This window comes from Pipistrellus hanaki, assembly GCF_964339955.1.
Source record: "Pipistrellus hanaki genome assembly, chromosome: 18".
In the NCBI taxonomy this organism is placed as follows: domain Eukaryota; kingdom Metazoa; phylum Chordata; class Mammalia; order Chiroptera; family Vespertilionidae; genus Pipistrellus; species Pipistrellus hanaki.
The window spans coordinates 31,538,298-31,563,488 of record NC_140520.1 but is presented as its reverse complement, the minus strand read 5'-3'; the positions used below and the strand labels follow the sequence as shown (position 1 = coordinate 31,563,488).

Genomic DNA, 25,191 nt, shown 5'->3' with positions numbered 1-25,191 from the left:
TGGAGGGGGTGGAGTAGAATGGCAAAGCTAGGCTTCAGAGTTGCCTGGGTTTGGGCCCTGTGAGAATTCAGTTCTTAGGGACTCTGTCCCCAGGGGGATGGAGGGTGGGGGGGTGGGAATGACGAGAAATGGAAGGCTTGAGGGTGAAAGTCTGTGGGTCGGTGGACTTGGAAGATAACATGCCACGTGGGCACCATAAACAGGCTCGGGCTGGCTTTACAACTTCTGCTTCTGCTGCTGGGAGCCACCCAGCAAAGGGCCCTTTTGTTTGTTGAAGTGTTAAACTCACATGTGTAATAGGTTTGGTCCTTCCACTTGCCTGGCCAGGAGAGATCCTGATGCTTTGCCCTGTATACACACCACCTCATGCCATATCACCACAACACACACACACACACGCACACCAGACATATAGGAGGCAAGTCCTGACATCTTCCTGGGCTTCTCAGATGAGGACATGTGACCCAACCTGAAGTAGTGAGGAGACGAAAGCAATTTAAAATGCTGTCAGTGTGCGATGAATTTTGGTATCTCCGTGAGCTGCCTGGAACCATGCTTTGGTAACTATGGTTGGCAGACATGTTAAACAAAGTCAAAAAGAGTCTAGAGGCTTTGGTTAGAGATAAATGACAAAGATTTATTCAAGGGTCCTAAGGTTTGCAAACTGGAAACACAACGAGGCAATGCCCAGAGTGTTCCAAAGAAGAAAGGAAGTCTAACAGTTCTTACAGGACAGAGCACATTCTGGAGAAGAACCAGTCCTACAGTCTCAGCCTCTGATTGGTCTGAGAGGACAATCTTCTAGATGACCAGTGGTCTGGAGAATGGATATCAGGTAGGTGCGTGAACAGTCTTTCCTTAGTCCTCCAGGGGGAATCAGAGGGTTCTCTAGAGGTTTTATGTATATCCAGGCATTGACAAAGGACTAGAAAGTTTAAGGTGCCAGGTTGTTAAAACAAAATGGCATGGTTTCCTCCTGCCTCAACCTACTTGGTTTTAGTTAATTAAGCAGCTTGACTATCGTGACTCCATTTTATTTTTCCATTCGATTCCTTAGATAAAAGGGGAATAAAGTGAGTTTAGACATACCCAAATGAAGTGGGTCACTAGATCTCAAGGGGTCTCCCTACAGCTCCATTCAATTGATGGACCATTCCATCCCCCATTCCTTCTGAGATGGGATTTTTCCTCTTTGGTGGCCCATTCCTTTGTTTAATAATCTTAACTGCTAAAATGTTTTTCCTTGTGTCCAATACAAGTCTCGATGTTGCTGCATTGATACAGTCTATGTTGGTCTTGTCATTCCTCCAACGTAGAGCTAGTAACCTCAAACCCCACACTCAGTCACAGTGCCAGCCAGGTGCAGCCTTGGCGTGGAGTTTTTGATGGAGCAAAAGCTCCAGTTGAAGGTCATTTTCTTGTACCAGTTAGCAAATATGCCTTTGCGTGAAGTGTAATATTGGACTTTAATATTTAATAATATTCCACTGAAGTTGGAAAAACTCCAGAGCATGTTTCCTTCCCCAAAATATTCTTTGTTGCTTACTTGGATAAGGGTGCATTGGTCCACCCTCAAGACAGCCCCTGATTGATGCTTGCCGAATTGTTCTTAAATTGTTGTCCTTTCTAATCCCTGACCATCATTCTTCTACTTTTCTGAGACCAGGTTTTAAACAATGTGTGTGTGTGTGTGTGTGTGTGTGTGTGTATGTGTGTGTGTGTGAGAGAGAGAGAGAGAGAGAGAGAGAGAGAGAGAGAGAGAGAGAGAGAGATTGAGACCTCAGTTCTTGTTTTCTTGAAGAAAAAATTTAGTTAAGAGACAAAGTACCGCAAAGCAAGCAAGAATTTATTGGCTGCAGCAAAAACACACTTGGGACAGGGAAACAAGGAAGGGGAAGTGAGCTATGGTCAGCGAGTCCTTGCAGCCTCTGAACACAGGACGACATTTATACCTTTAGGGGATGTTTGAAGAAGGATCATGAACACCTTTGGCAGCCAAGTCACCAACGATCCTTAGGCTCTAGTCCCCACTTCCTCTGTCCACGTGGATCAAGAGTCGGCAGCTTCCCTTTTCTTGCTCTGACATGTGCTCCAGGGGAGAATGACGAGCAGCCTCTAGCCTGCGGGGGAGGCCCTGACGCTGCACTCACTGAATGTCCTTCCTCCCTTCCTCTTCCTCCCCCCTGCATGCAGTCTGTAATTCTCCGAGTCTGTCCCTTGGGGAACACAAGTGGCTATTTGCAAGTAAGGCATGGTGCGAGTCATGGGATAAGGAATGTGGGGTATGATGGCATAAGAAAGGGTGGTGGGGATTTACACGACTCCTAGAGGAGGAAATGGCTTTATGGAAAGGAGGGATTGGAATCCGAGCTTGAAGGATGCAAGGATCTGAACCTGTGCAGGTGCGTGGGAAGGGGAGGTGGGAGCCGGGTGCGATATAAGAAGTGATCTGGGGTGTAGAGAGGAGATGCTGCATCTCTGCTCAGCAGAAGAGACTGTGCACAAGACAGGCTCCCAGGCACCAGCATGCATCCCGCGGAGCTGACACTTCAATCTGCTTTTTCTTGGCACTGTGTCTAACATGCTTTCAACATAATCTTTTTCCCTGGTCAAGGAGCCTGCAAGAAGGGAGCCAACGGGGAGGAAACTGGTCCAGGCCTGCACTGGGCTGGTGGTCTCCCAAAGGCCTTAGCTTCCCAGCAGCTTTCTGGACAGACCAGGAATATGAATCAGAAGTGCAGGGACTAAATGCCCATAGGCAAGGCTCTGACCAACTTAGGAGAAAAAGAAACCAGCAGGTAGAAGTTCAAACTTGCCCTGTACCCCACGCCCTTGCCATTAGGCGGTTCTGAGCTGTACACACCCTCCTGGCCTCGCTGGAGATGTCCTGTGCACTGAGCAACAGCTGTGTTTATTGCAAAGCTGTAGTCAGCTTGGAAATGCATCTCCTTGTACTTATTCCCCACCCCCCCCTCTCTCCCTCACTTCCCCTTTCCCATCTCTTGTTTCCTTTGATTTGAACTTCCTAATAAAATGTAAGCTTCTGACTCAGGCCTTTGACAAATTTCCCCTTAAAGAACTGGGACCCAGAGAAGGCTCAGTCAATATTTGTTAGGTAAATGAATGCGGGGTAGGATTGACCTCCATTTAGCTAGTGTAGGGCAAGAAACAAAGCTAGAGGAGTTATTTGGAAAATTGCATAGCTTTGCAATGACTGTTTAGAAATGTCAACAGGAAGGTTGCCTCCATAGACTACAGAGGCACCTCATCTCCTAGGTGTGAGAGGGGTAGGGGATAGAGAGAGGAGACAAATGAGGCGGAACTTGAGACACTCATGTTTAAGAAGCAGGAGAACCTGGCCAAGTGTGGCTCAGTGGCTGAGGGTGACCTATGAACCAGGAGGTTTCAGTTTGATTCCTGATCAGGGCACATACCCCGGTTGTAGGCTCGATCCCCAGTAGGGGGCATGCAGGAGGCATCTGATCAATAATTCTCTCTCATCATTGATGTTTCTATCTCTCTCTCCCTCTCCCTTCCTTTCTGAAATTAATATAAACTACTATTTTTTTTTTTTTAAAGAAGCAGGAGAAAGGAAAAGATCCCAGGTGGAGGGCTGTGAGACAGAAACTGCTGGTGTTCATCAAAGCTTCTTCCCCCTGGATGGCATTTACAGCCCCTGTAGATGGGCGTGACCATGGACCATGATTCCTGAGCAGATAGAATGGTGAACGAGACAGAGCTCCTGCCCGCATGGAGCTCAAGTCAAATAGGTGTAGAGGAAGTGTCCTGCCCGGTACCTGGCACGGTAAAGCCTCTCGCAGGAGCTGCCACACTCCCAGTCTGTAGGACATAACAAACAACTCTGAAGTCCCAGGGGATGTGGGAACCCATGGTTCCCACATCCCCTTACCATAGAGAAGGGCCCAGGTCTTTGAATCACGTAATTCTTCAACTGAACGTTTCACGAATGATAAATAAACACTTATTGTTCAAACCACGGTGATTTGGGGGTTTATCTGGCACAGTAGTTAGTACCAGATACATCATAACCTGGCACGTGTTGAGAATACAAGAGGCAGATGTTGAAGCTGAGTAGTGTGGAGAGCGGCTACAGTCTTTGGACAGGTTCAAGCCTCGGATTGATGAGAGGACACATCCTCTCGTGGCAAAGCCCTCCCAGCACAATTATAGCCAAAGGCTATGGTTGTAAGCTGGACCTTATGGTCCGAACCTGTGGTCCAGGTGGATGAGTGGAGTGGGCTGCGGGAGGTGCAGCAAGTGCTGCCAAAACAAAGCTTGATAGAGCTGTCAGGTGCATGTAATCAAGAAGATTCAAAACTCGAGAGAACATTGTAAACATCTTTACCACGCCCTTGCTTGCCTCATAGGATCTGACTATAAAATAAAGACTCGGCTTACAGCTCTGTCACTGTTTCTCCATCCGAGATCAGTGATCCACCCGGCCCCCAACTGTATTCTCTTGTCTGTCTTCTTTAATCCTTCACCCTCAGGTTCACCCCTGGCCGTGCTGGACGTGGTTCAGTGGGAGCTTGTTATGGTCCTGAGGTCTGGACTTATAGTTCCAAGTCCTTGACACAGCCCAGGTAGGTGGGATGTGTCATTCCCCCTATCCTTTTCTCTATCCTTACCATTCTTCCAAGCACACGTTCTTTGATGAGCCGAAATCACTGAGCCATGTTCTCGAACTTGACTTAGAGAAGGGATCAGACCTCATAGTCCCGAGACCGCTGACTTCCAGGGCAAGACAGTCCTCTGGTCTCCTGCCCTAGTAGGAGGTGTATATGCCAGAGCTTTCCAGTTAGGAACTGTAGGAAGAGATGAGCAACAAGGCCTAGGGAGGACAGAGCTGAGTGGCCCTGGTGGTCTGGGCACTGGGGACTTGGGAGCTGTCTCTCTGTGTGCCTGCCACGCATGCCTCAGTTGTAGGGTCCTGCTCAGCATTCGATTTTCAGAAGAGAGAATCTGAGAATTGTAATGTACGGCCCCTGTAATGTTGATGATGACAGGAACCTAGGACTATTAGCCAGGCTCATAGAGAACAGGAGAGGGACAGTTCCTCCCAGGAATAGCAGGCTCCGGGGGTCCTCTCAGCAGGGCCTTATTTCCACACTGGACAGCAGGAGGACACTGTTGGGGTCCTCTTGGGATCAGTAACCAGTGACCTTTCAGCAGCAAATGCATTTTTATTTTAAAAAGCAAATATCTCTGGGGGTAAGGCATGGGGAGGGGGCTTGGGCTAGAATTTACCTGCCGTCCTTGCATTTGAGTTCCCCTGGCTTGGGGGAAGCCGTCAAATGAGAAGCTGTGGATTAGGAGTCTGGAGCCATGGGTTCACTTCTACTTTTAACAAACTGTCTCGTTGTTTTATACTCCAATTTCCCCATTTAGAAAGCAGCGTAATAAAAGCTGTTCTGCCTACTTCACAGATTTGTTGTGAGGGAAGATGGGAGAAGAAAAGAAAGATAAAATATCTGAAAGCTTCTGAAAGGATTTTAAGAAGCCAAAAATCAAATAGAAGAGCAGTTAGTTAGCAAAGCATCTGTTACGAGTTGAATTGTGTCCCCCGCAGACATGTTGAAGTCCTAGCTCCCAGTTCCTCAGAATGATCTTATTTTTTTATTTTTTATTTTTTATTTTTTTAAAAAAGGGTCCTGGAAGGTTCGGTCTGTTGACAGGAGCTCAGACTAGCGTAGGTCAGACCTTAATCCAATGTAACTGGCGACTTTACAAGAGAGGAGAAAAGACAGAGACATGGACACCAGGAAGACACCATGTGACATCAGAGGCACAGATGGAAGGGCTGTAGCTATGAGACCAGGAGCACCAGGGATGGCCAGAAGCTAGGAAGAGGCAAGGAGGAATTCTCCCCCATTGGTCTCAGAGCCAGAATGGCCCTGTTGACCTTGGACTTGTAGCCTCCAGAAGGGCGAGACAATGCATTTCTGTTATTTTAAGCCATCCAGTCTGTGGCACTTGGTTTCAGCAGCCCTAGAAATGGAGTTAGCATCCTTAGACAATTCCCGTGGCACAGGGAAGCTTGGCCAAAGCACTTGGCCCATCCCTGAGAGGCTTGTGACCTAGAATCAGACATGGGTCATGGGACAATGCCATGGACAAGTACTAACACCACAGATGTGAAGGTCACTCGGTACAAAGGTTAGCGTTGGGGAACTCACAGCAGCTAACAGAGGTAAGTAGCTTTACTCAGCAGGGGGTGGGGAGTATTTAGCTGATGCTGACTGAAGTGTCGCTTCTGCCCTGAGGGACCAGTGTGCTCAGAGTGGAACTGGGTTAGGGCAGCCTGAGGACCCAGTCGCTTTCACTTCCTGCACGTGCTGTGTAAGTGTCACTTTCATACTCCAGGGCCCTAACCCTTAGCCTCCTGGTGCCAGGCGGCCCATCACCACACCGGGGAGGCCCACATCCTGCAGGGAGAAACCCTGCAGGCTGCTCTTGGCTCTTGGAGTGCTTGTTTTAGAGGAAAAGCCATTCAGCCTTTTTACTCTGGGGCTTCTGCTTTGTGTGTGATGTGCCTGTGCTGGGTGCAGGCCCGTCAGACCCTGTGAGAGCACAGACACACCAGCTAGTGGCATGTCTCACACATACATCATGCTGTTGAATCCTCTCAGTAACCCCAATGGGGCAGTTGTTATTACCACGTCCATTCTGCAGATGAAGAAACTGAGGTGCAGAGCTCCCACCCTGGTGCCTAGAGCTGTCTGACTCCAGAGCCTGTGTTGCTAGTTGCTCTATTATGTCACTTTGAGAGCTTATTTGCATCAGGCTGTTCTTAATGAAATCTAAAAGCAATATTCAGTGAAGAAAATAAGTGAAAACAAAACAAAAGTGTGTGTATGTGTGGGAGCCATGATCTACTTTGACCAAGATACGTAAAGGGGGAGGGGCTGCAGACAGCATGAGCCGCGCTCCCACCAAGTGAAGCTCTGACTCTTCCCAGCAGCCCTGGGAGTGGGTCTGACATGAAGGAATTAGCCAACTTCACCAATTTGGTGAGAGGTGGAGCCCAGATGTGATCTAAGCTATCTGTGAGCCTGGTGTGTTTCCCATGACCCCCACTGCCCAAAGGGACAGCCAGAGCTGGTTGTCTCCCAGGTCTTAGAGAGCCTCGCTTAGCACTGGGCACAAAATAAGTAATAAGTACTTATTAGATTGGGTTGAATTAAACCCGAAATTAACTAATGTTCATTAAGAGAGGATTTGACAAATAAATGGACACCGTACAGACATGAGAAGGAATGAGCTGTTTGTCTTGACACAGGATCTGCTATCCAATGAAGAATGGTTTAGAGACCAATATGATTTCTTTTCCTGAAGAAAGAGCAATGCTTTCTTACCAATACTCACCTTCACCTGTTTCTCTGGGGGGAAAAAAAAAACCGGTCTGTATCAACCAACTTCACATGATAATAATGCTTATCTCCAAGGGAGAGGAATATGAAGGACTTTCACATATTTTATAATAAGTAAAAGTACCGGATCCAGCCGGTACTGCAGGTCCTGAAGATCGGGCTAGGAGGCTCGGGAAAAGAAAAAAAAGAAAAAAGAAAAGAACAGGAACAGCGGGGCTTCAGGAGGGCTGGAATGCTCGATGGCACTGCAGCACGTTTATTAAAGGCGCAAACTCTTTTATACCCTGAAGCTGGGCATTCCTCCAAATGGCCTTCTCTCAGGGCATGATGGCTACGTGCCAGTTCCGTAAGACCTATGCAGGGAGATATCTGCCTGGAAAGTTCATCCAGCTGTACTCTGCTATGTTAATTCAAGGACATGTTTGCAGATTCCAATTGTGCACGCACAGCAGAACGAAGGACACTGTTGCCTGCCACGTCCCCAAGTGACCCGACTGCTGCGGGAGAGCAGGCAGGGCTGCCTACCCTTGCCCCATCCCCCGATTCTCAGGTCGGCAGGGGACTCGGCTCCCAACAGAAAAGCATGAAGATATTTCCATTTTGGGAAAAAAAAAAAAAAGTGAAAGGAAGGAAAAGAAAGACAAGTTGTTTCTGGTGGCAAGAGATCCATCCCACTAGAGTGGGAGAGCCTCAGACCCGGATTCTCCACATCTGCTTCCTCAGGATGGACAGTTGGATGGATGGACAGATGGACTGATGAACTGACCCTGGGCTCCACAGGTGAGAAGGGTTAATTCAGAGCCTCTCTCTGTATCCTGTAATCTCTCTGTCTCTCTCCATCTCCCACCCCCGTACTATGAAATGTTTCCATTTAAAACAAACATATAAACACACTTCGTGGTACCAGGACTCTTTGTAAAATGGAACAAGTTTTGTGTTTTTTTTTTAATTAAATTTTTATTGTTGAAAGTATTACATATGTCCTCTTTTGTCCCAATTGACCTCTTCTAGCCAGCCCCCACCCCCACCCCATGCCTTCACCATCCTATTGTCTGTGTCCATGGGTTATGCAGCTATGCATACACGCTCTTTAGTTGATCTTTCCCACCCACCCACCCTCCCCCATCTTGCCTCTGAGATTCCACTGTTCTATGCTTCTATGGAAAAACTCCTTGTATTGTATGAAGTTAAAAGTTTAGGGCTAAGTAAAGGTGAGGTGATTGAGTACTAAAAAAAACTGCAGTAAGCAGAAACACTCATTATTCTGAAACTGGTAAATAAAGGGGTGGGGGGAAAGACAAGTAATTTTGCCTTTCCTCTATGAGCTGTACCTCATGGTGAGCAAACAGTTGATAAAAGAAGGGTTTTAGGGGGCCTTATTTTATTTTATTATTTAAAAAATTTTAATTTTCAGTTACAGTTTTTATTCAATACTATTTTCTACTAGAGGCCTAGTGCATGAATTTGTGCACCAGCGGCCTGGCCTGCGAGATCAGGCTGAAACTGGCTCCCTGACATCCCCCAAGGGATCCCGGATTGCGAGAGGGTACAGGCCAGTCGAGGGACCCCACTGGTGCACAGTCGGGGCCAGGGAAGGATGTGGGAGGTTGGTTAGCTGGGGAGATACTGCAGGAGGGCTCCAGGAATGTTCCACCGTCTTGCTCAGTGTTGATCTGCCACACCCCAACAGCAAGCTAACCTACCAGTTGGTGCGTCTGCCCCCTAGTGGTCAGTGCAGGTCACAGTGAGCAGTTGAGTGGCCTTAGTATACCATTAGCATATTATGCTTTGTTTGGTTGAATGAAAACCAGACAACCAGACACTTAGCATATTAGGCTTTTATTATATAGGATTAGTTCAGTTGCATAGCATAGTGGTTAGACAATTATATACTTAATAAAGCATTCCCCCTATATTTTCAGTACTCACCTGTCACCATGCATAGTTATGACCACATTATTGAGTATATTCTCTAAGCTGTACTTTACATCCCTGTGATTATTTTGTAGCTATCAATTTGTACTTCACCATTTTCACCCAGTCCCTCAACTCCCCTCCCCTCTGGTAACCAGCAATCTATTCTCTGTGTCTACAAGTAAAATAGTTATTTTTATTAACTATTTATTTATTTTTAGAAAAGAATCCCAGCTAACAAATACAGGAGGAAAAACAAAATTAGAAAAAAATCCCTGTTTTGTATTTCTCCTAACGACACTGTGGATCCAAACACTGATCATCAATGGCTGCAAAAACCTTGAGGTAAAAAGAAAGAAAGAAAGAAAGAAAGAAAGAAAGAAAGAAAGAAAGAAAGAAAGAAAAGAAAGGGGAAAATTTTCAAAAAATACCAAAGGGAAACTTGTCATAAATGGATGGATGAGGCTGAGAACTCTGGGACCCACTCACCATCCCTACCACTCCGACTAGAGAGACACCAAGCATTACTCGTCTCCTGATGGGTTACAGTGGGACCTGCCCAGCACCTTCTATGAAGTATTCTTGCCACAAAATCAGGCCCCTAGATCCAATTGCCATTTGACAGGAAAGATGAGTCCAGAGAACCACGTTACATGGGACCTCTGTATTTCAACCCGCGAAGTTCAGAATATGGCAAACTCTACAGATGGAAAGAGATATAAGAGGCATCTCAAGAAAGTGTAATTTGTGGACTTTCAAATCCTGATACAAACAAGTCAACCGCAAACATGACCAACATTTAAGAGACAATAGGAACCCCTTGAACACTGACCGCACATTTAGAAAGTTAGAAGGATTTATAGATAAATCCTTGTTGTGGTGACTTACGATGTGATGCTAAGAATTTGTTGCAAAATAATCCAGATATGTAGGGCTGGAGAGAGGAGTGGGTAGTGGTGCAAACAAAACAGTCCTGGCCATGTGCAGGTGGAGTGTGCACGGGGTTCCTAGCAGCTGCTGGCTGCAGGCCGAGTACTCCCTCCCTTCCCCCGGCTGGCCCCCCTGGTTGAACTCCCAGACAAACTCCTGGTCGAGGGGACAATTTGCATACTACATTTTTATTAGATAGGATAATCTCTGCTTCTATACATAATGTCCATAATTGGAGATTTCCATAATAAAATGTTAGCCAAAAGCAATAAAAAGTTTGGGCATACAACTCAATCCTATCATGATGGTGGCAGAGATGGTGATGTATGGAAATGTGTGCACGCTCGAATGCAGTCTCAACTCTGTTTATTCCTAATTGAAGTTGTCCCTCTGATCAAGTGCGATCTATTGGAAACGACTTTTTGACAGGTGTGAAGAACGCCCCAACCTGACAGGCCCCGCTGGGTTTCCAAGGGGCGTTAGGCAGCAGGCGCGGACACAAGGCCCCTCTTTAGGGGACGGCTGGGGCCAGCCCCACCCGGTTATCCCCTCGGTCAAAGACAGAGTAAAACTGTCTGATGAAGACGTCACCCAGGATCCAGAGGGGCCCGGCGGGAGGCTGGATGTCAAGGCCTTGAAAGCCGCTGGAGCAGAAGTTCATTCCATCTACGAAGTCCTGGGGTTGGGAAGAAGAAGGTAAGTGATGGGGGAAGGTAAGTGCCTTCAGCTACACTGTGTGTTGGTGGTGGCCACACCGGATGGCCTGAGACAGCTGCCTCGCAATTTTGGTTGGTGGGTTCTTCCCCCTGCTTCATACACCTCTACTTATGTATTCCATAAAGTTTTTTTTTAAAAAAAAATATATGTTATTGATTTTTTACAGAGAGGAAGGAAGAGAGATAGTTAGAAATATGGATGAGAGAGAAAGTCATCGATCAGCTGCCTCATCATCGAACCTGGGACCTTTCAGTCCACAGGCCGATGCTCTATCCACTGAGCCAAACCGGTTTCGGCCATAAAATGTTTGATAGATGTGGGCCTGGGCTTCTAAGTTCTACAATTTTGAGAATTGTTCATCTGTTATACACTCCCACCCCCAAATACCATTTCATTATTGGGAAAACAAAAACCTTGATTCTCAGCTGGGAGAGCAAAAGGTTTGGCATTAGAAGACCTTGACTTAAACTCTGGTGTCTTTAGATTCTGGTGGAGCTCCAGTCAAATTTTTCAAGGGAGAGAAACTGCTTACAAATGGCTAGCCAGGGCTATTTTCTTGTTCTGCAAAGAATCGCTTGAGTGGCTCCTAGTAGGTGTAAGGCAAGTGGGCATCCCTTACTCCGTGAGAAGAGTGTAACCTCCCCCAACCTTATTTTTCAGTTTGGCAAAGAGTTGGGATCTAACAGACAGCTGTGGTCTCCCAACAACCACTGGAAGTTTGAGGTTGCTGATGAGGGAGTGGGAAGATTTGCGGAGGGCTAGAGAACCTTCTTGAGAGGGTGGGGTAAGAATGCAAAGGTGTTATGGCATCCGTGATGGGTTGGGGTGGCTCTGATGAAAATTTGCTGGCAGAAAAGGACAATGGCACCACACTGGGTACAGGAAAGGGCGTGGGGGTGAGCAGGGACTCACATAGGGTGAAGGTGGGAGGGGGTGCTGGAGTGGTGAAGGGTGTAGAGACAGATATCTTTGGCAGTTGAAATGTCTAGCTTGTCCTCTAATTTGTGTTCACAGTGGCAGCTGCAGAATTCCTTTGTAGGAGGAGATTAGGGGACTTGACATGAAGCTGTGTTTTAAAGTCAGACATTGGTTTCCACTTTTACTATAACAGTAAACGTGGCTTAGGGAAGGGGTTAATGGAGATCAAGGTGTGGGGGTAGGTAAGTCCCTAAAGCCCTCAGTCTATCCCTTAGTTTCTCGATTCTGGTGCAGTCACGCTGCTATGGGTGACTCTTAGACAAGGTTAGTGCATTAAAGTGTGTCACCAAAGAACTATGATACCGAAAATCCGAGCCAACTCTGTGTGTGTGTGTGTGTGTGTGTGTATATATATATATATATATATATATATATATATATATATATATATATATATATATATATTAGAAGAGATATAACCTTATTCTGTACCCTCCACCTCACGCATCTCATATCTAGAACCATTAACTCTCTGGGTCTCAACGTCCTGGTCTATAAAATGGGCTAATAGCATCCCCGGTCTGAGTTGGTGGTTGAGGTTAGTGACAATGTCAGAGAACTGCATTGAATGGCCTGCTCAGGTTTGCTGCTGCTTCGTGGCCGAGCAGGAAGTCAGAGAACCAGCCCAGTGGTCTTCCTGAGGAAGTGCCACTTCAGAGCAGGGTAAGAGGGGAGGGACTTGGGATAGATGTGGCCTCTGAGTGCAGGCAACTATTTGAAAAGGGGAAGTGGCAGGTATCTGGGGAAGGCCCTGAGACTTGCAGAATGAGGAAACATCCCTTTAATTCTTTTCTGCTATATTGTGAATATGTATGTGTATGTACGTGTGTGTGTGTGTGTGTGTGTGTGTGTGTGTGTGTGTTCGCGCGCGTGCGCTTTTTAAAAAAAATTGAATTTATTGGGGTGACACTGGTTAATAAAAATGATACAGGTTTCAGGTGTACAATTCTATAACACATCATCTGTATACTGTATTGTGTGTTCACCACCCCAAGTGAGGAAACAGTTCTTACCAGCAGGGTGTAGGCAGTTGGCTGAAGAGTGTAGGGAACTCCATTGATGATGAAGGTGACATCCGGCATGACATTGAGATTGTCACACTCCACGGCATACTAAAACACACCACACAGGATCAGTTTAGACTCTCCCATCTCCCAAGAGAGGCCCATCCCCCTGCTTCCCGCTCCCACCCAGACAGACACTCACTTCTCCGTCCACGGGCTCTGCCCCTATGGCCTTCTGCAGCTGCTTGATCTCATCTGAGGGGCCTGTGAGGAGGGAGGTCCCTGTGTCCACAATGGCCTGGCAGCCTTCTGAGCAGAACATCACGGCACCCCCGACCTGGATTCTGAGGGCAAAGGAAGCATCATCAGCCCCTCGCCTCTTCTCCTCTTGTCCCCTCTCTCCAGCCTCCAGCTCTCACTCCCTGCTCAGCTCTCTGATACCTGAAGCACATGCCTGGCGCCTTGCAGGAAGTTATTCCTGGCTGAGTTGACACCTGAATTACATTTCTTTGCATTCCTGCGTTGTCTAATACAGTGCCAGGAAGGTGTCAGACATCCAGTTCCAAGCCCCCAATTGCTCCATGCCCAGGTGCATGTGTGTGGGGCGAGGGTGGAAGGTGTGGGCTCAGTCAATGCTGCCACCTCCATGAAACCTTTGAGGGTTTCTTCAGATAGAAGCTGCCTTGCCCTGGCTGCTAGGCCACTTTCGTGGCACATCTCATGGAGCACTGATCACTGTCCTCTTTCCGTGCAGTCACTTGTACGTGTGTCTCACCTTCTGTGCATCCTTTATGCAGGCACAATCTGAATCCAATTCACTTCTGCACCCACTTCCATCAGCCCTTGTCTGTGTGTTAATTTATGCTGCATGAACAAGAAGCAGCTGGTGGGGTGTTTGTATTTACCATGGGTTGACTTGAAGGTGCACCACTGCTACAAGGAAGGAAGCCGGTAGTCGGTCCCGTGTGCCTGTCATGCTGGTTACTGAGGCGCCCTCCTGCACCTCTGCTCAGCACCTCCACGCCTCGAGCCTCACGCAGGCTCCTGGCATTCTCTCCCGGTGACCAGCACTTCCACTCAGGTCAATTCGGGTTGTGTTGCTATGAGTTATGAGTTCTTCCCTCAACACCATACTCTGTGGAGGATACTCACGCGTCCAGTGCTATCTGCCAGTAGCCTTGCTTGGTGACCGGGACCCAGTTCAGACTCCCAGAGAAATGGGAGTGGTCATAGCCTCCAAAAATCAGCTCGCTCCCTGCACCACCGTCTGGGTCACTGCAGGGAGAGAAAGGCAGGCTGCCAACGAAGGGCCACTGGAGAACCCTGGGAATGAGCTCCCACCACGTGGTCTAATCACTCCCACCAAGTACATAGACAGGCAGAAATGCAAGCTCAAGCTTTGAGACCAGGGCTTCCAATGACTATGAGTCAGTTAGTCTGAACTTTTTGGGCAAAAGAAGAGAGACCCCTCTGCTCAATGATTTGTGAATGAACCACAACCTTGGTTAGGTGCCCTGACCAGGAATCAAACCCATAATCCTTCAGTGCTTGGGACGACACTCCAAACAACTGAGCCACCCCAGCCGGAGCCCATCTTAATCATTTTAAGTGTACAGCTTAGTCATGTTAAGTATATCCACACCGTTGTGCACCCAGTCTATAGAACCTTTCATCCTATAAAACCAAAAGTTTACAGCCACTCAGTGACTTCCATTTCCCCCTTCCTCAGTCTTTGGCAACCACCATTCTACTATTTCTATGAATGTGACCACTCTAGGTGCTTCTTGTAAGTGAAATCACACAAGGGGTCCTTTTGTGACAGGCTTAGTTCACTTAGCGTAAGGTCCTCAAGATGTGTCCCTGTGGTGGCATGTGTTAGACCGTCTTTCCTTTTTAAGGCTGAATGTATTCTATTATATGTATATATCACATTTGCTTATCCATCCGTGGACATGTGATTATTTTATTATCAGCTTATTGTACATTTTTTCCTGTCTCCCCCACTAGGATTAAACTTCTTGAGGACAGGGACTGTCTTTCTAGCTTCACTGTATTCCCAGTGCCTAGCATTGTGCTCAGCACATACGAGGGGCTTGGGAAGTATTTATTCAAGGCGTAAAGGAATATCTAATTCCAGGTGTTCCTTAAATTAGTCCAACGTGCTACAGTTTACAAAGTGCTTTTCGCAACCACTTTGTGAGACAAATCCCATTTTCTCAATAGTCAGAGAGGTTAAGGGTTTTGCCCAAAACCACACAGCTGGGCTAACAAGAGATCCAGCTCCGGTGTGTGATTGCTAAGCCTTGTGCTTTCAGTGCCACTGTGATGGCTCCCTGGAGCTATAACTGATCTCAGCCTGGCAGGCGTGACGGGCCTTACCTACTCATGTAGACAGAAAACATGGGTACGTCCACCAGGTTCTGGGCCATCATGTTGTCGAACACCGGAGTCACCCCTCCAACAGCCAGGGAGGGGTATCCCAGGCCCAGAATGCCGTCAAACTCTGCGTTCACAAAGGTCTGGCCAGGCTCCGTGACACTCTCTCCAAATTGCTGGCCGACCACAGTCAGCCCTTCCACCTGACGGGAGAAAGCCCAGAGGAAATTTGGCAAAGGGCCTCCAGTCCCCAGATTCTCCTCTCTCCTGAAGCTAATTCTTCTTTGACTCAACTCTTCTTGATTAAATGGGCACAACGATTTTTGCCATAGTCCCACTCAATGTTTAAATGTAAACCCTTTTGGTCGAAGTATAATACAGAAATCGGAAGTGTGCCGTTCAATGAGTGTTCACAAACTGTACTCACCCATGAGAGCAAGCTCCCAAACCTAGAAACAGGACATTGCAATCCCCAGAAGCTCCCCCTTGCCCTCCCCACCCCCCCCCAATGCATCCTGCCAACTATCGCTCCTTTCCTCACAAGTGACCCGTCTCCTGGTTTCTAACAGCATGTGTTGGCGTTGCTTATTTTTGAATTTTATATAAATGAAATCATACAGTAGGACTTCTTTGGTGGCTGGCTTCTGTCACCTAATATTATGCTTATTGATGCTGTTTTGATTTGTTCATTGCCTTTGTATTACACAGTACGAATACGCCATCAGTATGTATGCAGTCTACCATGAGGCATGTTTGGGTTGTTCCCTGTTCCTGACTATTGCTAATAATGCAGCTTGTACTTGTCTTTGGGTGAACATGTGTACATATTTCTGTTGGATATATGTTTGGGAGTAACATTGTTAGATCATAGAGTGTGCGTAAATGCCAACAGAATTGAATAAATATTGACAGAATTTTCCAAGTGATTTATACCGATGGATGTTTTCAGTACCAGTATTTTGAGAGGTCCAGTTTCCAGTAGCTCCATATCTTCACCAACACTGGATGTTGCCTGCTTTTCCTTCTCAGTCTTCTGGTGGATATGCAGCAGGTACATTTGGTTTTAATTCTTATTTCCTGACGACTAATGACATTGGACATTGGATATCTCCTTTTGTGAAGCAGGTTGTCTGCATGTTTCTTATTGATTGGAACCAAGTCCTTTGTTGGATGGAGATATTAGAAACATCTCCGGACTGTGGCTGGTGTTTTTACTCTCGAATGGTGTTTTTTGATGAACAGAAGATATGTATTTCAATATAGTCCAATTTATCAATCTTTTTCTTTTCAATTAGTGGGTTTTATAACTTCAGAAAGTTTTGCCTACCGTAAGGTCATAAAGATATTTTTCTGTTTTCTTCTAAAAGCATTATTGTTTTACTTTTCCCAGTTGTATCTATAGTCTATGAGAAGTGCTTTGATGTGTGAGGTAGGAGTCACTATAGATTGTCTACTAAGTGGTTAATGAGCAGAGAGCGCATACAGCGTGGATACGCTCGACAAAGGAACAATCCACATCCTGGGTGGGACAGAGTGAAGTGGCACAACACTTCATCCTGCTCCTCAGATCAGCGGGCGATTTGAAACTTAGGAATTGTTTATTTCCGGAATGTTTTATTTAATACTGTTTGGCTGTGGTTGGCGGAGGACAACTATAACCACAGAAAGCGAAACTGTGGAAAAGTGGGGGCTACTGCGCTTGTGCCCATAAACCTGGGTAGGACAGGACCAGGGCTCCCCTGGCTCTCTGTTCCCACCTTGGTCAGGTTCCCACAGTTCTGGGACCCATAGGACCTTTGGTCAATGGGAGTTTAAGGAGCAGCTCACGAGCTTAGCATCGAATTCAGAGCTGACCTTGGATTTGGATTCTGCCTTGTCTCTAGGATTGGACTCCCAGCGCCTACCTTGTTGCTTTATTTCAGTAACTGAGTTCCCACCTTCTGCCCTGGCTTAGACATCTTGTTCCTTCAAGATGGAGGCCTGGTCTTGTCTCCTTAGTGCCCTGGGGCTATTGGTCCAGTTGTGAACCCTACTCTTGGCCCTGTTCCCTGTGTCCTGCAGGAATCCCTGCCACCCCCCCGCCCTCCCTGCTGCCTCTCTAGGACCTAGCACATTGCTCAGACTGGCCCACGGCTGGCCACATCTCAGGCCTGGCCAGGCCTCCCCCTTCCCTGGAAGCCAGCTCCAGCTCTTTGCTTCCACCTCTTCCCAAGGCAGATCTGAAGCTGCTCCCCTAAGAGCTCGGAACAGTGTTCTGTCTCCCAAGTTCCTGACCAAGAGAGAGAATATAAAGAAATTATACTCACTGACACCTGGTCGACTCCCATGACTCCGGACAAGCTCCCCGTCCCATATTCAATGGAGAAGTGGCCCCCTGGGCCACTGTATGTGCTGGACTGGGAAGGGCTGAACCTGGGGTGTGTCTCTGGAAAGCAAAGATGCCGCTCTTGCTTGGGCCATCAGCCCGCTGCCTTCATCCCTGCCCCACACCCCAAAGTGCAGAGCTGCTCCTTGTCTCCTTGGTGCGCCCTGGGGCCATTGGTCCCGTTGTGAACTCTACTCTCGGCCCTGTGCAGGCGCACCTGGAGAGGTTGGCCATGTCCCTCCCTCGTGACCCCTACATTCCCCTCTAGACATACGTGGTGGGATAATGGAGGCCAAATAGTTGCCCTGGGCAAACATAATTGCCTGTGAGCTCCTGAGGCACACAGAATAAATGCCAGGCATCGGCCTCTGCCAACCACTGGGGCTCAGAGACGGGCATTCTAAAGAAATTCAGGATAAACACTGGCCATTCCAGGAAGTCACTCCCAACGTCTTACACAAACCCATGGACACCTTGAGTGTTGCCTGAGGCATCGTCTCTCAACGTTGTCCTACATGGACTGAGACTTCTCTCCTTACCTCCTTTCCAGTTTTCACAAAGACCTCTGCGTGACCTCTGGTCAAATGGGTCCACCGCCCCATTATCCCACCAGCCCCCTCTCTGGGAGCGAGGTCACCAGGCCTCCTGGATGGAGGTGAACAGTCTACACTGGTACGTGACCCATCTACCTGCCCAGAAAGAGCCTCTGCAATGGAACTGTCCCCCACATTCCTTGAGGTGTTCCAAGGGGAATGTTAAAAAGTTTGTAATTTTTTTGGTGATGGAGTTTTCCCCTGCCGATTCTGCTCAGTATGGAAGTTGCTAGCTTGGATAGCAATCAGTTTTAACTTTCTTCCTGACCCAGCCCTGTCTCTGCTGAAGGCAGTCCTAGGGCAGAGGCAGAGGAGGAGAGGGGAGGCGGTGTGCAGGGATGGCCAGTTACGGGAACCCAACCCTTTTCCTGGGGTGCCAGGCTCCAGATCCCAGGCCTGGCCTTCAGCCATTCCCTGTGGGGCTCCTGGACCACTTACTGCAGGCCGGGCTGGTGCAGTACACGGAGGGGACCCAGAGGTTGGAGGAGCCGGTGTCAAAGATGACGGTGAAGTTCTGCGGTGGGGAGCCAATGGAGATGGTGCCAAAGTACTCCATCTGCAGGCCAGGGCAGGAAGGGAGCCGGCTGTGGCTGCTGGGGAGTGGGGGGACCCAGGGGGAGCTCCGTGGGCAGGGCCTGGGCCAGCACAGACCGGGGCTCAGAGACCTGGGAAGTGGCCATCAGAGGTAGACGGCAGAGGAAGGGCAGAGAGGGAGGAAATCTAACCACTATCCTGCTCCTTCCTTCCCTCCTACAGAGGCCCACACATTCAGGTGCCCAGTGGCTTATTCAGCCAAGTCCACAGGGACCCGGGCATCAGTCCATATGGGTCACCCCAGAGGAGAAGTCCGCCCTGCCTCAATGCTGCTGCCCACTCCCCATGCCAGGGGGTGTTCCCCCTCCCCCTTCTTCTTCCCCTCCCCCTCCCTCTCCTCCCTCCCACTCCCTCTCTCCCCTCCAGCCTTTGCCCCAGGAGGCCTCACATCCAAGTAGTTGACGAGGGGCTCGTTGGCACTCTGGTCCATCGTGCAGGACTCGGTGAACTGGATCATGTCCAGGTTCTGGGATTTCCAGAACTCGGAGAGCTGGCCCCGTGCTCTCAGCTTCTTTCGGAGGGACTGACCCCTCCTGAGGGGCACCCTGAGGACAAAACCCTGTGTGAGGGAAGGATGCATTCCTGCCTCTCTCTGAGTCCCCTCCCCACCCCACTTCCCCAGAGGTTAATTGGGGAGTTACATAGGAGGGGGTCTGCAAGGGATGTGCCAGGATTTGGCCAGGATCAGGGCCCCTCAGCCCCAGCCTGCGCAGCTGCCTGTAGCCCCTCAGACCCTTAGACTTGAGACGGCCCTCCCTCCCAGAGATGGGCCCTCGAAAGTCAGAGGCGATGGGGCTGTGGGATGGTCTGCACGGCTACACGAACACCATGGGGGACTGACTCAAAGGGACAGAGAAGCTCTGGGGGCAGTGGTCAGCCCTCGGGGAAGTCCTCAGGGCCTCTGAGCTGCATAGTCCTGTTGTTTCCAATGTGAGAAGGTCCCTGGGGCTCAGGCAGGTGGTGGGGGCCCAGGAGTGGCTTGTGCTGGGCCGGAGACTACGGCTAACACAAGGTGGCCGCTTGGTAAGCCTTTCCTGGGCCCTCAGTTTCTTCTCCTTCCTGTTTCCCCATCAGCTTCCCTCTCCCAGGAGAGCCCTCCGCTTGAGTCAGGGCACTGCCCCCGCTGGACACAGTGCTGGGATGTGGCCTCACCTGTGCAGGGCACCCGAGGCCTGCGCCACGTCCGCGAGCACCAGCAGCAAAAGAAGCAGCGTTTTCATGGTGCAGCCAGCAGCTTCCTTCTCGCTCTGCTCGGCCTCCCCTCCACTTCTCCTTTCCTCGGTGCCACGGGCCAGTGGGACCAAATCTCCTGCATGCAGACCCGCCCAGCCCAGTCTGAGGGCACAATGATAAGGCCCCTGGAGTCGATAGCCAGGCCCAGAGCAAACACAGCGTGTGTCACCGGCATTCCCCCTCCACCCCTCAGCTCCTTTCACTCCCGGGGGTGGGGAGGGAATCTGGAGTGGGACTTGGGAATATGTGCATCCAGGTTATAAGGCTAAGAGGATTGTCCACAGCTCAGCAACTCCTAGAATCTGGCACCCACCCTGTCCCAGGAAGCCCTGTATTAATTAATTGAGGAAGCACCTTGCCCCCGGAAACGTGGGAACCACCTACTGTTAGTTACCAGGAGTCTGTCTGAAGGCTCCTGAGGGTGGAAGCTCAGTTGTCACACGTGGAGCACGACTCTAACTCATTTTTTTAAAAATCCTCACCCAAGGAATTTTTTTCTTCTCATTGGTTTATTTTTAGCAAGCTTGGAAGGGTGGGGACCGGTACGGAGGGAGGGAGGGAGGGAGAGAGAGAGAGAGAGAGAGAGAGAGAGAGAGAGAGAGAGAGAGAGAGATGTGACAGAGACACATTGATTGGCTGCCTCCCGTATATACCCCGGCCAAGGCCAGGAATGCAACCTGCAACCCAGATATGTGCCTTTGACCAGGAATGAAGCCCACAACCCTTTGGTGGGCCAGCCAACACTCTAACCCAGGGGTCCTCAAACTTTTTAAAGTGGGGGCCAGATCACGGTCCCTCAGAGAGCTGGAGGGCCGGACTATATGAACTACTAATTCCTACTGTAACACCTCGGCTGTGCTCACTGCCCAAAAAACCTGGCGGGCCGGATCAGACTCCTCTGCGGGCCGCATGTGGCCCGCGGGCCGTAGTTTGAAGACCCCTGCCACTTGGCAGCACCAGCCAGGGATCTAACTTAGCATCAATCAGTTTGTTTTGTCTGTATTTCCTGTTCTCTCCTCTGCCCCTTAGGAGCCCCAAGGTCAGTTTACTTTCTACCCCCCACCCCATCCCCAGCCCACTTTGAAACAGAAATCAGCATCCTCAGAGCCCCTGGAATGGGAAGGTTTGGCAGTGGATTGTGGAGCCAGTCTTTGTGATCCCGAGGACTTATGAATCCAGGACTGGAGGGTGGGGAGGGTGGGGGTTCAGAGGAGAAAACAGAGGTAGTCCTTGAGGGCCAGAGAGGTGCTGGGGGTCAGGGCTCTGGGGCAGGTGCCTGGATTAATTTACTGACTGCCATAAAAAGGATCACACACTGGGTTGGCTTAAACAACAGAAATCTATTTTCTCATGATTCTGGAAGCTAGAACTCCAAGATCAAGGTGTCGGCAGGGCTGGTTTCTCTTGAGGCCTCTCTCCTTGGCTTGTAGATGGCCACCGTTTCCTCTCTGTGTCCTCACATGGTCTTCTCTCTGTGTGTGTCTGTGTCCAAATGTCCTCTTCTTATAAGGACACCAGTTACATTGATTAGGATCCACACATAGGACCTCGTTTAACCCTAATCACCTCTTCAAGGGTCCATCTCCAAACACAGTCACATTCCCAAGTACTGGGGGTTAGGACTTCGATGGGTGAAATGTGGGGGACACAATTCAGCAGAGCAGCATCCTGTCTGTCAGTGGAACTTAGGGGGAGACGGAGGCAGGGCTCAGCATTGCGCTATCCCAGCATGTGAGGCCCCTCAGCATGTGCTTATCTCTGTGGGCATCCCACCTACCCCACAGCGGGCGGGCTTCGTTTCCCCGAGTGGAGATAGAAGGCATCTTCCTCTAACCCCAACCCACCTGAGCGAGGGCAGAGGCCCTCACTGCTGTCACAGGAGACAGTACTTTCCAGCTCTGGGTTGTAGTTTGGGACCTTGGTTGAGATCAGCTCTGCTTTCCATCTCTGAAGCCTAAGAAAGAGACAGGCTTTGGAGACAGAGAGAGACCCTCAGGGATGCGGATTGGGGCTGGTTGGACACAAAGGCTTGTCTGCTTCCGGAGTGTTTGAAAATGTTTGATGGTGACACCATCCTATCAACTTCTCTTTTCTGCAGCTTCAGCGTCCAAAAGATAAGTTAGCAATGAGAGGACGGCTGCTTAGCGCTCTGTGGAAACCAGCTTTATCAGGGCCGATCGCCCCAGAGACAGTGTGTCACATGCTCCTGCTTCCCCTTCCTGCTCAGCCGGCCCCTGATCGCAGGAGCCAGCAATCCAGGATGCCCTTGGCCCTGGCCCTGGCACCGCCATCAGCTCGGCACGCCTGTGACCAACTGGAAAATGTCCCAGCGTCATTCTGCTTGAAGTTGGTGAATGAACAGTGCTGTGTGTGGTACTGTAGGAAGAGGGCTGGGATCGGCTGCCTGGATCTAGTCCTGGCTCTGCCACTAACTGGCCATATGACCATAGAGAAATCACTTTTCTCTGATGATAGTTCCCTTGTCTATGAAATGAAGGTATTGTATTGGATGCTAACAAGAAGGAACATTCTAGTAACATGGGCTATGTGCCAGGCTCTGAGCTGAGGACCTTAGAACATATTCAATAGTTCATTCAACCCTCAAGCCAATGAATGCTAGTTATTATTATTATTATTATTATTATTATTATTATTATTTAAAAATCTGTTAATCTTTTTATTTTTTTAAATCCTCACCTAAGGATATTTTCCCATTGATTTTTAGAGAGAGTGGGCGAGGGAAAGACAAAGAGAAATATCAACGTGAGAGAAACACATCAATTAGTTGCCTCCTGCACATGCCCCAACCAGGGCCCAGACATGGGAGGAGCCTGCAACCAAGGTCCATGCCCTTAACTGGAATCTAACCCAGGACTCTTGGGTCTGCAGCCAATGCTCTATCCACTGAGCCAAACTGACTAGGGCTAGGTATTACTTTTAAGACCATTTTACATATGAGACATAGAGCGCTTAAATAACTTGCCTAAGGTGCCAGAGCTAGGATTCAAACCCAGATTTGCCTGACTTTAAAATTGGTGACCTGTATTAGATGATCTCTAGTATCTGACATTGAAGAATTTGAAGAGAAAGGCAGAAAGAGAAGGTGAGAGAGAGGAGGCAAGAAAAAGGAAGAGCAAGAACAATTTTCTGCCTGATGGAAAATTTGAGGTGTTTTTAATTGTAAGAAGAGAGATGGGTGTGTGCAGCAGAGCTGTGTGATGAGAAATCCTATCATTGCTCATTTTTTGCAAATATTTCCTATTTTTGCCTTCAAGAATCATTATTGTATTGCTGACCAGTGTAAAAATCCCCCCATGCACCCCTCTGCTAGTTATCCCCGCCCAGACACTGAATTATGAAGAAGAAAAGTTAGAGGCGATCAAACCATGTGTTTATTGCTCAAGAGCTTACTGGCACAAATGCAAACTTTTCCCCCAGGGTTTGGTCTGCTTTCGTTTGGCAAAGCCTCTTGTTTTCCTGAACTGGAAATAAGAAGGATCCAAAGTCCCCGGCATCTCACCATGTCAAGAATTCATTTATTTTGAGTCATTTCCTAAACCACTGTCAACCGTATTATGGGAAAGTGACTTTCAGACTAGAAATTGTGGCAGCACAGCCAGGAGAGGGCACAGGTATTGGGGAAGTCTCTCACCTGTGTATGTGCGTGTGCTGTGTATGTGTTCACGTATGAGTGCTGTGTGTGCGCGTGCTGTGTATGTGTTCACGTACCTGCGGACAGGAAGGGAAGCTCTCGGGCTTGCCAGAGAGCAGACCGCACCCTAACAACCAGCTTCCGTGCTTGGTACTGAGCCCAGGTATTGGAAGCAGACATAGCAGGGTGTGGATTTCCATCCTGCCCCTTAGCAGCTGGGTGTGGGGCATCTGGGTTGTTTTGGAGCTTCCGGTCCCCCACTGGACAAAGCAGAGAACGATTTCCTTGCAGGATGGTGTGAGGAGTCCAGGAGACCACCCCCAGGAGGAGTGCTTTTATGTCCCCCAGCCCAGCACATGACACCAAGTCAGCACTCCATACTGGTGCCCTGGTTAAAGCCTGGGCAGCAGGCACGCTGCCCTATGTACTTTAAGTGTCTTCACTCATGTCATTCTCTCAACAACCCTTAAGGTAAATGATCCCAGAGAGGTAAAGGAAAGTCTTATTTGTATTGTATTTGAAAGGTGATGGCCCTTCCCCTTTAAAAAAAAAAAAAAAAAAAAAAAAAATTTTAAATTGATTTCAGAGAGGAAGGGAGAGAGAGAGATAGAAACATCCATGGTGAGAGAGAATCATTGTCCAAGGTCACACGACCGGTAATGATGAAACCAGGCTCGAACCCAGGAAGTCTCTCTCTAGGGTCTGATCTTGCACAGTGTTCGGCTGCTGTCCGTAGCTCATATGTACACTAGTGTAGGTATTCACTGACTGAAGTACCGTGTGCAGCTCATCCACCTCCATATGCATTTTAATTGTTCAGGAACGCTATCAAGGCGTCCACCTGCCCTCAGGCCATACTGTGTGATCAGGGACTCAACCCCTGAAAGGCTGAAAATGAAAATGCTCTCTGCCCCTTCGTTTTCTTCTCTGTGAAATGGGTTGTTAGGAAGATGAAAGAAAAGCTTATGTGAAAATGCATGGCACACAGTACATGCTCAATAAATGCATGATTGCATTTTTATTATAAGGGGGAGAGAGAAAGCAGGCCAAGGCGACAACACGCCGATGACTTTCTTTTGTTACCACCGCTGGTTCTCATTTTCCGATTTCTGGTGACAGGGGCCTCATCTGGCCGTGCTCCTTTCTCCAGGGGTTGGTTGGTTATTTATTTATTTATTTATTTATTTATTTATTTATTTATTTATTTATTTTAAAGTCTTATTGGTATTTGAAGGATGATGGCCCCCCCCCCTTTTTTTTTTTTTTAAGATTTTTATTGATTTCAGAGAGGAAGGGAGAGAAAGAAACATCAATGATGAGAGAGAATCATTGATGGGCTGCCTCCTACATGCCCCCTACTGGCAACCTAGGCATGTGCCCTTGACCAAAATCACACTCAGGACCTGTTAGCCTGCAGACTCTATCCATTGAGCCAAACCAGCTG

At 48.6% G+C, this 25,191-nt stretch overlaps 1 protein-coding gene across 1 annotated transcript; it reads right to left on the bottom strand.

The window, feature by feature from the left end:
- Positions 1-10,407: 10,407 nt before the first annotated feature.
- On the bottom strand, positions 10,408-20,167 carry CTSE (cathepsin E). The gene is made up of 9 exons (XM_084866138.1): positions 20,015-20,167; positions 19,251-19,407; positions 18,707-18,824; positions 17,617-17,735; positions 15,314-15,513; positions 14,087-14,209; positions 13,137-13,278; positions 12,944-13,042; positions 10,408-10,911 (listed from the first exon to the last, which is right to left on the bottom strand). The coding sequence occupies exons 1-9, from the start codon at positions 20,080-20,082 to the stop codon at positions 10,747-10,749; spliced, it is 1,191 nt and encodes a 396-aa protein (XP_084722264.1). The 5' UTR covers positions 20,083-20,167; the 3' UTR covers positions 10,408-10,746.
- Between the last annotated feature and the right edge of the window lie 5,024 nt (positions 20,168-25,191).

Excerpts from the sequence above, each read along its gene's own strand:
- CTSE (XM_084866138.1), bottom strand. The coding sequence starts at position 20,082 with ATGAAAACGCTGCTTCTTTTGCTGCTGGTGCTCGCGGACGTGGCGCAG. Across the intron at positions 14,210-15,313 it reads TTTTCTGTCTACATGAGTAG|TGACCCAGACGGTGGTGCAG; the intron begins GTAAGGCCCGTC and ends CTCTCCCTGCAG. Across the intron at positions 10,912-12,943 it reads CAACTGCCTACACCCTGCTG|GACTTCGTAGATGGAATGAA; the intron begins GTAAGAACTGTT and ends TCCCAACCCCAG.